This window comes from Cervus elaphus, chromosome 15 (genome assembly GCF_910594005.1).
Source record: "Cervus elaphus chromosome 15, mCerEla1.1, whole genome shotgun sequence".
In the NCBI taxonomy this organism is placed as follows: Eukaryota; Metazoa; Chordata; class Mammalia; order Artiodactyla; family Cervidae; genus Cervus; species Cervus elaphus.
Window position 1 is genome coordinate 58,005,531 of NC_057829.1, and position 16,153 is coordinate 58,021,683.

Here is a 16,153-nt window from a genome sequence, read left to right on the forward strand (position 1 = left end):
AGGCAGATTCTTCACCAGCGGAGCCATCAGGGAAGCCCATAGACTTGGTAACCTCATTAAAGTTTTCTTAATAACAATTTGGTAAACTATGACATGGGTCTAGTATATTGATCTTTGCTTCTTCTATGCACTAAGAGCTAGTTTCAAATTGCCAAATTTTAATATTGGGTTACTGTAATGATGCAAGAGTTGCTATTTAGTGAGCACTTGTTGTTTAGTTGTTAAGTGGTACCCTGCTCTTTTGCGATCCCATGGATTGTAGCCCGCCAGGCTCCTCTGTCCATGGGATTTCCCAGCCAAGAAAACCGAAGTAGTTTGCTGTTTCCTTCTCCAGGGGATCTTCCCAACCCAGGGATCGAACCCAGGTCTCCTGCATTGGCAGGTGGACACTTGTTACATACTGTCTGATATGCATTTCTTCACTGAAATGTCCAAACCTATCTTTTGATCCTGCCCACCAGCCCTTCTCCCTGATCCCCAAACTCGCTGCTGTCTTTCCATTGTTGTTCGAAAGGGTATTCAGGTTTGAACCAGGGTCAGTCACAACCCTCTCTTTCCTTCACGTGCCTCATCCAATCCATCAGAAAATGCTGACACCCCAATTTTCATCTCATCTTGCCCAGATGCCTGTGGTTGGTTCCCCTCTGGATCCCCACTTCCTCTCCCGCCTCCTCACTTTCATGTCACTCCCCATGTAGCACCTTCAGTCAGTTCTCAGGTGTACTTAGAATACTAAGTCCTGATTCATCCTCTGCCTGATAGAGCCCTGCCTGCCTACCTCACCTCCTCTCTCTGAGCTCATCTCTTGGTTTCGTCCCTTGCTTGCTCCACCCCAGCCATGTTGGCATTCATCCACTGTGAACATATCTCCTCCCTGGGGTCTTTACATCTGCTCTTCCTTCTGCCTGGAAGCCCTCCCCCCGTCAATATCTCTGCATTTTCCAGGCCTCTGTTCAAATGTCACTTCCTCCAAAATATCCCACTTGATAAACTAACTGGATACCCCTCCAAACACCCTGCACCTATCACTTCTTGTTCCCTTATTTTCTGCTTAGTACTCAGCACTAACTGAACTTATGCAACTTTTTATTTGCTTGCTTATTGTTGTCCCTTCTTTCACACAGTAAGCTCCATGAGAGTAAAGATTGTCCCGCTCACTTCTTTATCTCCAACGTGAGGGACAGTATCTGATACTTAGCAGGCTCCCGCTGTTTACTTCCTGAATTAATTAACTCTTTCAACAATCCTATGAGATTATCCTTATCCTCATATGTAATTCAGGAAATTGAGACCCAGAGGTTAAAGAATTTGACTTCACTTGCTGTGGAGTAAGGTGAAGTCTGAATTTAAATCTGGCCTCATTTAGCTTCAGAACTGAGACTTTTTCTGCCATCTCCCACTGACTCTCCTGGGACATAACCCTGTGTGTGTGCTGCCAAACCTCACTTTCACATACACATGGTTCCAATATGTAGTAGATGCTACTTCCTCAAGCCTAGAACTGACTGTGCTACACCATTATTCTACTATGGAATCCCACTCTACAATCTTTGACCATCTTTGTAGGTAAAAGTATAGTTACAGGTGTTCTTATACCAAGAGTCCCTCAGCTCTTATCAGAGGACTGAGATGGGTTCTGCCAGACTTTCCAGTTTCTTCAGCTCATTGGAACATGAGGGGTAAGAAACATGATAGAAATGGGCACCTGGGTACTGGAGGCTCTCTTCTACACAGTGGTCCCCACTGTTTTTGGCATCAGGGACCAGTTTTGTAAAAGACAGTTTTTCCATGGATGGGGGATGGAGGTGGCTTCAGGATAATTCAAGTGCATTACATTTATTGTGCACTTTTTCTATTGTTATTACATCAGCTCCACTTCAGATCACCAGGCGTTAGATTTCAGAGGGTGGGGACTCCTGCCACATTGACCAGGGATCACTGTTGCTGGCTAGGGACTTTGCCTAAGCGTAAGATAATGCTGGGACCTGGGAAATCATTTCTACTACTCTTACAAAAGACCAAATCTTTCTAATTTGAGTCCTGCATACTTTCCACTCCAAAATAAACCTCTAAGATGTCTGACATGTTCAGAGTCTGATAACCTGTGTTCCTGCACAGTACCCAGCTCATCAAGGGGCTACTTTAAAAAAAAAAAACAAGTAAGAAACCACTCCAAGGAAAGCACAGTGGTTTAAATGCATGTTTCTAGAGGCATCTACATTGAGATCACATACAAACCTTTTTTCCGGCAAAGGAAACTTCTACAAAAGGGTCCACTAGGTTCTTCTTATCAGCTATGCCTCCAAATATTTCCTTTACTGTCTGTGAGAAGGCATCATCCACTGGAAAGGAACACATTACAGAAGAAATCAAATCTGATTCTCTTAAGAGAACAGAAATCACTCAGCAAAATTAAAAATTGTCTCCTGTTTGGAAAAACCACTGCAACGAGAATCATTCCAAAAAGTGGCAAGTACCAGTGGCACTGTATATGTATATAGTATATGTATACAGAAATCCTTTATGTACAGATTTCTGTATACAGAAATAGTATATACATATATAGTATATGTATACATCGGTATATGTATACAGAAATCCTTTGTCTTAGTTGACAGAAAGAGAAAACACATTCTCCCCACAAAATTTAAAAATTAACAGGAGCGTCTTAGAAAAAAAATCAATAAATTACTATATTGAGAATCAATCACTTATTGAGGAAAACAATAGAATAAAAAAGTCCATCTAAACAGGGTTATTCAAAAACTGAGGCCTAGTTGTGATTTGGAAAATGTTCTTTAGGTCAACATATAGGCTTCATCTTTTTTTTAGTAACTCCAGGAAATTTGGCATAATCATAACATGTTTAATCACCTACAAACAACAGAACTGTGTTTTAACAAACTTAGAAGTGAACAGATCTTTCACTGTTGGTGGGAATGTAAACTGATACAGCCACTATGGAGAAGAGTAAGGAAGTTGCTTATAAAACTAAAAACAGAACTACTATAAGAGCCAGCAATCCTACTACTGGGCATATACCCTGAAGAAAACCATAATTCAAAAAGATACATGTACCCCAAAGTTCAAGGCAGCGCTATTTGCAATAGCCAGGGCATGGAAGCCACCTAGATGTCCATTGACAGATGAATGGGTAAAGAAGATGTGGGACATATATACAATGGAATATTACTCAGCCATAGAAAGGAAAGAAATTGGGTCATTTGTAGTGGTGTGGATGAACCTAGTGTCTGTCAGAGTGAAGTAAGTCAGAAGAAGAAAAACAAATATCATATATTAACACATACAAATGGAATCTAGAAAAATGATACGGATAAACCTATTTGCAGGGCAGGAATAGAGATGCAGACGTAGAGGATGGACTTGTGGACACAGCAGAGGAAGGGGAGAGTGGGTCAAACAGAGAATAGCATTGATGTATGTACACTATCATGTGTAAAATAGCTAGTGGGAAGCTGCTTTATAGCACAGGGAACTCAGCTCAGTGCTCTACGATGACCTAGAGGCTGGGGTGGGCATGGGAGGGAGGCAAAAGAGGAAGCGGTATATGTATACAGACAACTGATTCACTTTGTTATACGGCAGAAACTAACACAACATTGTACAGTAATTATGCTCCAATTTATAAAAGTGAACAGAATTCAGTTGAACAGGCCCAAGTAGATATTATAACCTGAGGTTTAATTTATTTACTTCATTTAAGATATTTCCGAGGGAAAGATGGTCTGGGGAGGCATTAGAAAGGAGGGGTTCCTAGAGAAGTAGAAAATCCTGAAGAGCTCCATGGCCTGTACAGTGGTGCTGCCTCCTGGGGACGGGGAGAGGGTCCTATGTCCCAGGGCCCAGCAGGAAGCAGGCACACCCAGCAAGGCAGAGAGGATGCCAGGTCCTCAGCAAGGACAGGCAAGCAACTAGATTAGCCTCTGTGAATGGAATAACTCTAAGTAATTCTCTTAAATGCACCCAATCTCTTAATACAATAGTGACAGACTTCTAGTTATTGGCACTTACAACTTTGGTTCAGCTATTTTTAATACTCTGATAGCAAATACATTTATCTCTTTATAGAACTTCAGTTTCATTTGGGATGAAAGGAGTTGGCAATGCTGACCGCTGACCTCTGTTTGTTATCCTTTAGAATAAGGGGAAAGTGTGGAACCCAGAAGAGAGAAAGAACAGACATGAATGGGTCAAAGGCTCCATAAGGGCCATGGGTCAGGGACCAATAGGCTGCCCCATGAATCTGCTTAAGTGGTTTTCAATAGGGGCAAAATGAATGAAAATAACTCTATGAAGGCCTTTAAGATGAAAGACATGGCAGGGAGCACCGACACTATCTGGAGTATGATTATTTTTATCACAGGTAATCATGCAGGTAACTGACAATCCTGGGGCTGGATTAAATCAATACATACTCTGGGGGATGTCCTCCGCCCTGTAGATCTTCAGCAGGAAGGTCACCCACCGCAGGGCAATGCCAGCAGGGAGTAACAAGTTACTTTCCACGTCATCACTGTCATTATCACGATCTTGTTTCTCAGGCTATTGGGGACACAGGGTGGCAAATTACACACATAGGAAAGCAGCACTTCAAGAGGCCAAATTTGTGCTTGTTAAAATAAAACCAATCATAACTGTTTTCATTAGGATTTCCTGCATTTTGAGCTTAAGAGTTTAGCACCAATTCAACCTCAAAACTGCCCTACAAAATCAATGCTCATGTTTCTTTGACCAATACACTGCAAGAAAATAATGTGTCCTTTCTGTGTCCTGAGTCCTCTTCTGAGCACTAAATAGAGAGATAATTACTGAAGCTTTTTCACTTTTTTTCTGGCTACTGGCTTGCTGCCCAATTTTGAATAACAACTGTCCTCTTAGGTAGCAATGCCTGATTCTGCAACAGAGCCAGGTTCTGTAGACGCAGTGATGTGGGGAACTCTTAAAAACACACATATCAAAAAAAAAAAAAAAAACACACATATCTTTACTGAATGAAAGACCTTCTCACAGACACCAGGAAGGAGCTAAGTGAGCTGGAATAATAATTCTGTTGTGAAGAAAACAACAAATTCCAGAAAGGTGGAGGAATTGGAGGACTGGGGTTGTTGACTGGAAGCTCTGCTCCATTTCACAATGACTGGTGCCCACTTGCTTAACTCTTGGTCCTCTTTCTTAGTGAAAAAACATAGAGGGCAGAGAATTGGGGGCTTACAGGAGGCTCATCTCCAGTTCCCAGGACGAACATGCTGACTTTCATGTAGCCTTTAGCACCTGAGCTGGTATCTTCAGGGTCATTGAGGAGAAGCCATTTCCTCATGACAGCATGACCTAAAATAAAGAAGGTGTAAAAGGACAGGAATACTCTAAAGAGAAGCTGACAGGTCCACAATTCCATCTACAGTAAGATAACCAAGTATTTTCTCCAATGTGTCTTCAGGACGGGCCATACTCCCCAGATGAGGCTCCATTTTAATGCTCTCTCCTTCACACTGACTCTTCACCCACATCCTGCCCTGGAGTGACTGAACAAGACTCTCTAAGCTCTAGTCACTGACTCTATAATTTGATTTTGATAAGGTTAAAGTAGCCTCGCAGAACAGAGAAATTATCTATTCGTTTCTATTAGGATGATTGCCATTAGATTATAAAAAAAAAAGACATCCATACTAAACTGCTATCATAATTCCCAGTGGGTATAGCCTTTCCTTTTCTCAATCAAGAAAAACATCGTTTTTTATTCTTTGATCACTCAAATTTTCTTGATCCCCAGAGTCTTCAAGTTCATGGGAAAATGTTACTTACCAGGTTCATCATAAACAAATCCAACATCGATCTAGGAAAAAATAATTTAAAATAGTTCAAACAAATTTTACAATCAGTTCAGTCACTTCTAGAATCTATCATTATTATTACACTTAAAAAAAATAAGGCTTTTGACTAGACAACCTGCTTTAAGACCCACCATTTCCATCTTACTGTCTCTGTATATCCGATGCCTCCTCTGAGGTGTGACACACAGAAGGCTCTCAATCCATCATTTTGAATGAATGAGCTAGTCTCACATCTGGAAGAAACACAGTGACCAATGTGGCCTGGTTTGCTTGGGACTTTTCCAGTAGCAAAGAAAGTCTCACATCCTGAGGAAACCCTCAGACCCAAGCAAACCTGGACTATGGTCACCATATCGGACTACTTATTGAGTATTCCTCCACCTTTTCCTCCAATTAATTCTAATACTAATATTAATAGACCCTTTGATTGGGTACTACAATGTGCCAAGAGCTAGGTGCTTTATATATTGTATCTCACCTCATTTTCACAATAATTCCATCTTACAGATGAAGAAACTAAGCACCAGAGAGGTTTACAAGTGGCTAGTTAATGGCAGACAGAGTATAAACTGACCCAAATCATCTTCTAAGACTTGCTTCAAGAAGCAGCCCATTCCACGTGGAATCGCTAAGAAGGCACAAGTCTTTATCAATAAGTTCAATGTGAACTGCTTGGAAAAGCACCTTGATTCTCTTCCCTGGATTGGCTTGCCTTTCATACACCAGATTTATAATAACTGACTTTACTAAGTCAGATTCGTGATAGAGCTCTGGGCCATTGGCAAGTGGAGTGGGGTAATGGGCTTCTTGCCATGGGCAAATACTCTTCCTTCTGTAGCAGTAGGCTTCCAGCCACAGCAGGAACTCTGTGAAGGGTCCTGGTATGGCAGCTCCCAGGCATCTTGCTCTAGGACTAAGTTTGGGACTAAGTGCTAAGTGCTGTACTTTGGAAGTTGACTAGACTCCGGCCAGAGGACACTCAACTGGCTTCTTGCCCCCACAGCATTTGTGTCTGGCTTTCAGCAATGATCATAGCATCAATGCCTTACATATAACCTTCTGATGTTACCAAGATGGGTACCCTGAGTCCTGGCCAGGAACCAGATTCCTCATCATGAAAGTGCCCATCTTTGACCTAAGTTGAATGAAACAGACAGTGGACACCCACCTTAAACTCCCCCATCAGAGAATCTGCCCGCAGAGAATGGGAATTATAAACCTGGAAGAAAGGAGAGTGGTGAGGAGATTACCGGCTTCATCTGGCAGCTAGTGAGCACTACCCTCCTACTCCGTGGGCCCTTACCCGAATGCTGATGATCTCATCCATCAGTTCAGAAGGAGTCAGGTGGACATTGTAGAAAAATAACTGTTGAAACAAAAAGGGAAAATGTTTGAATGTCAACAGGGATGGATTATGGTTTAGTGAGATCTGACGCTAAAATTTGAGGGGCCTTCCTAAAAAATATACAAGAAACAACCTCAAATTAGGTGTGACCGTGTGAACCTACTGCAGGATCTCGGAAAAGGCTCTGAAGCTTAAGCGTCATGAGCTTCAAGGTAAACTCTGTATATCAGAAAAAGGGTTAAGTAATAGTTGTGCATAGCGTTAATTTAACTAAATAGAATTGTTCATTTGACACCAGATATCTAGTAGCTAGGGCATCCCAAGTGGCACTAGTGGTGAAGAACCTGCCTGCCAATGAAGGAGACATAAGAGACGTGGGTATGATCCCTGGGTTGGGAAGATCCCCTGGATAAGGGCATGGGAACCCACTCCAGTATTCTTGCCTGGGGGATCCCATGGACAGAGGAGCCTGGAGGGCTGCAGGACATAGGATCACACAGAATTGGAAGTGACTGAAGTGATTTAGCCTCTAGTAGCTAAATAAAGATCAAGGTTATTTCATGTGCTTAGGGCTTGGATGATCTGGAAAGTTGAGGTTAGTTTTCTTCCTTTTTAGTGCTATTATCTGTAACCAGTGACTAATTTTGCTCTTTCTAACAAAATACTTGTACAGCCAACTCTACGCATTAGATACTGGTAGTACCTCAGTAGAGTCAGTATGGACCACATTTTAACTCATTCTAACTGCTAAGTTTAAGAAGGTTGACTCTTAGAAGATGAAAATTGGGTATGTAGAGGTTTTACCATAAAGTCAAAGTTTTATGTGCCAATAGACTTTAATCCTAAGAGAGAAAGATGGAGCATTTATTTAAACTGAGACTTTTTTCTCCTACATTTTCCTTAGAAATATTTAAAATTTACAGAGAAAAAAAAGAAAGAATCATTGCTATAATTTTGGGACACTGGCTTTTGGCTTTATTACTCTCTTTTTTAAACTGAACTATCTGGAAGAAGGTTCTAGATAATACAATACTTCACTCCTTAAAAGTACATTTGCGTATGGCTGAGTCCCTTTGCTGTTCACCTGAAACCATCACAACATCATTAATTGGCTATACCCCAATACAAAATAAAAAGTTCAAAAAAATTTTTAAATAAATAAAAGCAATCACCAGTGGTGGGGGAGGGGATTATTTCCAAAAAGTAAAACAATAAAAGATTATTTTCAAAAAGTAAACAAATTTGCACTCATCTCTGAAGAGCAAGAACATTTTTTTATATAACGGACCAAGGAGATCAAACCAGTCAATCCTAAAGGAAATCAACCCTGAATATTCATTGGAAGGATAATGCTCAAACTGAAGCTCCAATACTTTGGCCGCCTGATGCAAAGAGCTGACTCACTGGAAATGACCCTGATGCTGGGAAAGATCGGAGAAGGCAATGACACCCCACTCCAGTGCTCTTGCCTGGAAAATCCCATGGATGGAGAAGCCTGGTAGGCTGCAGTCCATGGGGTTGCTAAGAGTCAGACACGACTGAGCGACTTCACTTTCACTTTTCCTTTCATGCATTGGAGAAGGAAATGGCAACCCACTCCAGTGTTCTTGCCTGGAGAATCCCAGGGATGGGGGAGCCTGGTGGGCTGCTGTCTATGGGGTCGCATAGAGTCGGACACGACTGAAGCAACTTGGCAGCAGCAGGAGCTGGGAAAGATTGAAGGCAAAAGGAGAAGGGGATGACAGGATGAGATGGTTAGATAGCATCTCTGATTCAGCAGACATGAATCTGAGCAAACTCCAGGAGACAGTGAAAGACAGGTGTGCTGCAGTCCATAGGGTCACAAAGAGTCAGACACAACTTAGTGACTGAACTGCGTCAACACTATTATCACACCCCCAAAATTTAACATGTTACACAGTCAATTTTCAAATTCCTATACTTGTTCTGATAAAAGTTTTTTTAGTTAGTTTTTTTTTTTAATCTAGGATTCACTCGAGGATCTTACATTGTATGTGGCTGTTGTATCTCCTAAGTTTCCTTTTATCTAGAATGGTACTTCTGGCTTATTTTTGTTATTTATTTCTATCAAGACCAGTTGCTTTGCAGAATATCTTACAAACTGGATTTTTGTTAGTGTTTCCTCATTGTTACAATGATTCAAGTTGACCACTGGACAAGAAATGACACAAGTGATGCTGATTACTTCCATTATATCACACCAGGACACACATGTCCATTTGTCCCTTGGTTGCCCCTTGGGCAAGTTGAATCACTTGGTTAAAAATGTGTGTGTAAACTAGAGTTTTTTAGTAAAATCTTTTTATTGATTTATGAATTGGTCTGTTTAGAAGCTCAGTTATTTGATTCTTCCCTTTAGCTAAGAAATCTAATTTCAAAAGTATTCATTAAAATGATAAGTTCTGAGGTGGACTTCCTATAGCTGTAGTTGAGTAAATGTTTGTCCCACATTATAAATGTAGGGTAAGGGAATTAGAGAAGGCAAGGTTCAGAAAAAGAACGAGACCCGCACTTTACAGGAACAGATCACCTTTAATGAGGCGAGAAGGGGCAGCAGTCAGATTAGTGAGCTGCTGCACTAACCCAAGAAAAGAGTAAGTATATATAGGCATATATGTGCAAATCTACTGTCTTGGGGGGGGGCCTGTTCTTCTCCAAGGTTGTTTGGAGTAGTTATCTCTTAAACAGCTGGGACAAAGAATTCTGGAGATGGCCAGAGGCTGGACCGACTGGGAGCTGGGCGTAATCAGCCTTAATGTCCATTTTTTTTTTTTTCTTTGAGTGAGTTCTTTGTTTTCTTAGAGCGGTGGGGAGGAGGGGAGTTTTAACTCCAGGTTATTTTGAGCCGTGTAACTTTCCTTCAGTAAACACTTGGATCGGTGCTATGCTCTAGGCATCAAGTGCCTCATATCTTGTCCTTCCTGCAATCCTGTCTTGTCCCTCAACATGACTCTCACCCAGCCTTCCCTGAAGTCCACTTCCAGGGCCCCATCTCTGAATGCACCCACCTCTCATGTTAGCTTTGACACTACCTAGCCGCCTGCTGGTGTCTGTGAGTCATCTAAGGAGAAGCCAGAAGTGAGAAGAAAATGGAGCCTCTGAAAAGCTGGGGGCCAAGTTGAACATAGAAAAATAACCAGGAGCACCACACAGAAGAAACCCGTTCCTTTTGTGAACGGAGAAAAAAAGAACCCACGCCAGGGCTGGGATTACAAGAGGCACTGTGAGAGGAAGCTGTGGTAGGAAATGCCTGGCCTCAGAGATCAGAGCATGAGGCCCCAGGAATCTCAGAAAAACCTGGTTCCTCGGCGGAGGAAGGCTGGCATGTGAAAAATTCCCCAAATTTACCATTTCTCTTCACAGTCCTAAATGTGGAATTTCGTGGCATTGAAGACAACTGTCATGGTATTCAGCATTTTTGAAGAGTGTTGCAGGTCGTCAGAACAGGCTATGATCTCATTATGGAGGAAAAACCCTTTCTGCTCATAATTGCTTCTTCTAACCTATATTGTTTTTATAGCCAAGTAGGTTTTGACACCTTTAAAAAGTTGAATTACTTAAGTCACATGGAGTCACCCCTCAGACACGTTTGCTAATTAAAAAGAGTAAAGACAGGTCCTAAGTGTTCTGTGTGGTCCATGGTAAGAGGTGCAAGGACCCATTTGGAAGGGCTCCCTCCAGAAGTTGTTATAAAACTACCAGAAAGACACCAGGCTTCTCTGAGAACCAATAATGAAGCAGGCCATGTGACTCCAAGCCCCAGGGGTTCTTAGCAGAGAATGTTTAAGGCTGGAACTTTGTCCTCTGTGTACAGTTAAGTCTGACATGTGTTCCTCTCCCACTTGGGACTGTAGAGAAATGGGTGGAAACTGAGAAGGTACACATAAATAAAACAGACACACAAGGACATGCATTTGCCCATTTACCTCATCAAAAAATGGATTGTTCCCTCGCTTGATTCTTGTTCGGTGTGTCTGGCCACAGATGTGGACTTTGACCACAGGCTTGATGTTGTTGCCACTTAACTGCCGGCCCTCGATCACTCGGACCCGGATCTGCAAGTACAGAAGGGGAGGCGTCACTGAACCTTTCCCAGCATGACGTGTAAGAGAATCCACAGGTGTCACCTTGGCTCGTTCACTGGTAAGGATCACTGAAACCAGGCCAGCGCAGCTTTGCAATGTATTGGTGCTCAAGGACTGGGAGCATCCCCCTGCACCCATTCTCGTGATGAGAACTGGGGTCAGGTTGCCAAAACCAAGAGCAGTCACAGGCTTGCAGGAGTCTAGAACTGGCCTGGAAAAGCGAAGGGCAAGGTGGAGGCTGCTGCCCAGAGTCAGCCTCCTACCTGGTCTTCCTGGTCCCTGGGAGGTACTAACACCCTCCATGGCTATCTCCCAAGGAAGCAGCCAGAGCTGTGAGAAAACACAATACCTGTGCTTCCACTCCTTGATTAGCTCTTGAGCTTCCCTGGTGGATCAGATGGTAAAGAATCTGCCTGCAGTGTGGGAGATCCATGTTTGATCCCTGGGTTGGGAAGATCCCCTGGAGAAGGGAATGGCAACCTACTCCAGTATTCTTACCTGGAGAATCCCATGAACAGAGGAGCCTGGTGGGCTACAGTCCATGGGGTCACAAAGAGTCAGACATAACTAACTCTCACTTCCTACCACCAAAGGGAGTTTTATTTTTCTGAAGAGCCTCATCCAGATTGACAACATTTACTGAAGCTTGCAGAAGAAAGATGGGGAGCTCTTCTCGTTGAGTTTATGCCCTTACATCCCTTTTTTACCAGTTAAGCCACTGCCCACAGGCAGAAGCACTTCTAACAACACCACAGTTGCCAGAAGCCGGACAACATGGGGTTGGCCCCACAGGGCGCTGCTCCTACCTGGAAGTCCTGTGGCTTGTTAGACAGCATGCGTCGGCTGCTCTTTGCTCTCGTGAGCCTCCGGGCAAGGTGAGCTTCCGACACGGTCCCTCCTGGCGCCCTGGGCCCTGGGCCCCTGACCGTACTATCCAACCTGTCCTCATCACCTCCATCTTCTTCCTCTTCTCCTAAAATAGCAAAAAGGGATGCATTCAGAGACAGTTCTCATCCTGTATGAGTCTAAACATTCCAGAGAGTTTTCCATGCTGCTGAGGCAGCCAGTGAGGGAGATGCTTCTTGGTGACAGTGACTTGGGACAAGTTATGACTCAGATATAGATTCTTTAGGCAAATGTGTTCACATGCAACACGACATTCATTCAGGCTGTTTTCAAGGTGACTAGGAAAATGCCAGAGGCCACGAGGAGCATGAGAAGAGGAGATGGTATGAATGGACCCAGCCAGACCATCACTCAGTTCTGATCTGGGAACCAACTTGAGGTCAGGGGTCTGCCTGTGGTTAGGACAGTGATGTGTGGAAATGCCGGGGAAATTGGAGACTTGCTGGGGAGACTTCCACTCCACCTTTCCCACTGCAGGTCTTTTCTCTAGAACTTTAATCATGAGGTCTTGTACTGTCTCCTTTCTGCCTGAGTTTTCTGATCGTGGATGCCCTCTCCACCCTCATGGTAGGTGAGAAACCGGCCTCCAGTTTCCTGCCAAACAGACTGAGGTGGTCATCATACTCTTGCTCCATCCTCCTAGTCTATCACTTCCACACACATCTGTCCCCTAGCTTCCCTTCACACTCAGTGGGGAAAATATGGTTCAAGTGAACCACCTCCCATCCCTGAGACCCCACTTTCTTTTGGTTCTTTGAGGACCCTATAAATGGTCCCCCTTTCAAGGACCTCCAGTGGCTCCTTCCCCATAGGGGCCTTCCCTCTGCCTTCAAATAAGAACAGATCTTTCTCTCCTATAAATAACAAACATCAATTCTGTCTTCTATGTTTCCTCCTTTTATTACTCACAAACTTTTTAAAACTCAGTGACAAACTTCAGTTATTTTTTTTCTTAATACACAAAAAATTTAAACTCCTGGTAATCTGTACAATATAAGACTAGAAGACCAACTAACTACCTTGTCTAAAAAATACCAGCATTTGTACTCCCTACCTTTGGATCCTGAACCTCCTCCTTTACTGATGATCCCATATGGAAATGGTAGGAGGCAATTTCCATATGGAGTCATCTGCCAGTCACTCATATCATAGTATGAATTAGTTCCATCCAACTGCCCTGTAGCATGGCTCTTAAAGCTGGGGCTTTGCAGTCATGCTGTCTGCATGGGAATTCCAGTTTTGAGCTATGTGAGTCTGAGTAGTCTCTTAATTTGTTTCAGTTTCCTCATTCATAAAAAGGGTGAACTAATAGTATTTACCACAAGGTTATTGTAAAGATAACATTTATCTATATGCAAGGCCTTTAACACAGTGCCTGGCACAAAACAGCACCCAACAAATTAATCTTTTTCTTTTTTTTCCTTTAAACTTTTATTGAGAAGTCAGTTTTATTGGAGCACTTCCTAGAGAGCAGCAATGGGGTGGGGAAGGGAGGCAGTCAGTGAGCAGCACGGGGGACAGGGCACAGAGTAAGAACCTGAAGGAGGAAACAGAACAGGCTCCATCCTGAAAGCAGGAGTCCTTCTTGGGCCGGACTGTGGACTTTGAGCTAGATGCCCAGTATCTATGGAAACGACCTACCAACTGGAAAACCAGGCCCCCGAAGGAAGAGCACCAGGGCTCTCCATGCCTAAAAGAATACCCTCATTATCTGTGTGACCGAATAGAATCATACATTCTATCATGCTTATTGGGGTATCACAAGCTGTTGATAATTGTCCACTGTCAACTACCAAGGCTTACGGCATATGAACCACTGGTTAACTTGGATGGTATCTTTCTTTTTCCTTTGTTCAGACTAGTTTCAGGGAATCTGGGGAGGTGGGTTTAGGCATGTATGCTTAGGGTATATAAGGTTTTCGCAAAAACTGGTTGGGGTCCTTGGCTAAGAGGAGACTCTGCCTTGGGCCCGCCGGTGTGATAAACTGCACTCCACTACCTGTATTGTCCTTCTGAGTGGGTTTGTTTCCTGGAACGCGTGGCTACAACAAAATGAACAACCACAAGGAAGTAAAGGTTCTCCCCAGTGTTTAGCCCAGGAGGAACATTCCTCCTCACCACCCCTCCATTCATGCTCGTCCCATCCGAGGCTAGCTCCTGTTCCACAAAGACCAACCACGACCTCTCCTCGAGAAGCTCAAGACCCTCTTCCGAAGGCTCGTGCATCATCTTCCATGGCATTGGACACTGGGGATCACACATACTTCTATGAATTGAGAAGTTCTCCTCCTGGCACATTTCAGGGTCTTCCGAGGCCCCCTTCTTTGTCTCCAATTCATCAAGTGTGCCTTCCCACTCTGTTCCTCTGCCCTCTGCTTCTCTGACCCAACATTCTCTGGAGCCACACCTCAGTCTTCCAAGAAGTCACAGACTCACAGAATTTAGACAAGAACCGACCTTAAAGACCTTCAATCCAGGGATTTCCCTGGTGGTTCAGTGATTAAGAATCTACCTGCCAATGCAGGAGACATGGGTTCAATCCTTGGTTCAGGAAGATTCCACATGTTATGGAGCAACTTAGACCATGTGCTGCAACTACTCAGCCTGTGCCCTAGAGCCCGTACTCTGCAACAAGAGAAGTCACCACAATAAGAAGCCCATGCACCACAACTTGAGTGGCCCCTGCTGGCTGCTGAAGGAGGAAACAGACAGAACAGGCTCTATCTTGAAAGCAGGACTCCATCTTGGGCCAGACTGTGAACTTTGAGCTATATGCCCAGTATCTATGGAAACGACATACCAACTGGAAAACCAGGCCCCCAGAAGGAAGAGCCCCAGGGTTCGTACCTAGGCTCTCCATCCTTAAAGGAATATCTTAATTACCTGTGTAACCAAATAGAATCATATATTCTGCTTATTGGTGTATGACCACAGGCCTATTGGTAATTGTCCACTGTTAACTACCTAGGCTTAAGGCATGTGAATCATGGGTTAACTTTGATTGCATCTTTCTTTTCCTTTGTTCAGACTAGTTTCAGGGAATCTGGGGACGTGGGTTTGGGCATGTACACTTAGGGTATATAAGGTTTTCAAAAAAACTGGTCAGGGTCTTTGGCTAAGAGGAGATTCTGCCTTGGGCCCGCCAGTGTAATAAACTGCACTCCACTATCTGCATTGTCCTTCTGAATGAGTCTATTTCCAGGAATGCGTAGCTACAACACTGCAACTAGAGAAAGCTCACACAGTAACAAAGACCCAGTGCAGTCAAAAATAACTATATAAAAGAAACTAAAAAAATTAAGAGTATAAAGATAAAAATTTTTTTTTTTCCAAAAACAGATCTCCAATCCAACCTGCCCCTCACCCTGTTTTATAGGTAGAAAAACAGGTCCAGAAAGCAGAAACAACTTGTTACATTATTAAGAACTGAGCTAAAACAAAGACCACATCCTCGTTCTCCCTCACTGGTTTATGACTGGAGCTAGTAAAGGCAATGCTCTCTTCCTGGTTCCTCAACCTCTTTGTCAGGACACCAGGAAACCCCAGAGAAGCCACAGGTGAAGAATAGCTACCTCTGCCTCTACACAATAATCTCGGCCTCTTCCTTCCTATTTTTTTTTTCCTAAAAAAAATTTTTATAATTGCTAATTTTACTTACAATTTTTGGACACATTAATAAAACAGTAAATTTTATCTGAAAGAACAAGCAAAACAGACAAGGAAACTCACAAAGGGCAAAGACAAAATAGTAATCTTAACAGATAATCAACATACTTGTAAACAAAACAAAGTGACATTGCTTTAAAAAATACAGAGGTATCAATAGAAAAACAGAGCTCCTGAAAGAACTCAACCCACTATTAACTATCTTTTATTTGCAGGCACAGAAACTGACTCAAGCTAACTCAGTTCTAAGAGAGAAGCAAAACCCTTGATGATTATCT

The 16,153-nt window shown here is 43.1% G+C and overlaps 1 protein-coding gene across 1 annotated transcript in view; it reads right to left on the reverse strand.

Annotated features, from left to right (window-relative positions):
- The window catches only part of MYOF (myoferlin), a 172,208-nt gene that overhangs the window by 91,853 nt on the left and 64,202 nt on the right, over positions 1-16,153 (reverse strand). The window contains exons 6-13 of the mRNA XM_043926912.1: positions 12,110-12,276; positions 11,145-11,273; positions 7,156-7,218; positions 7,021-7,071; positions 5,824-5,854; positions 5,234-5,349; positions 4,437-4,563; positions 2,239-2,342 (exon numbers count right to left, since the gene is read on the reverse strand). Of these exons, the coding sequence (XP_043782847.1) occupies positions 2,239-2,342; positions 4,437-4,563; positions 5,234-5,349; positions 5,824-5,854; positions 7,021-7,071; positions 7,156-7,218; positions 11,145-11,273; positions 12,110-12,276 (788 nt within the window). The remainder of the gene's footprint in view (positions 1-2,238; positions 2,343-4,436; positions 4,564-5,233; positions 5,350-5,823; positions 5,855-7,020; positions 7,072-7,155; positions 7,219-11,144; positions 11,274-12,109; positions 12,277-16,153) is intronic.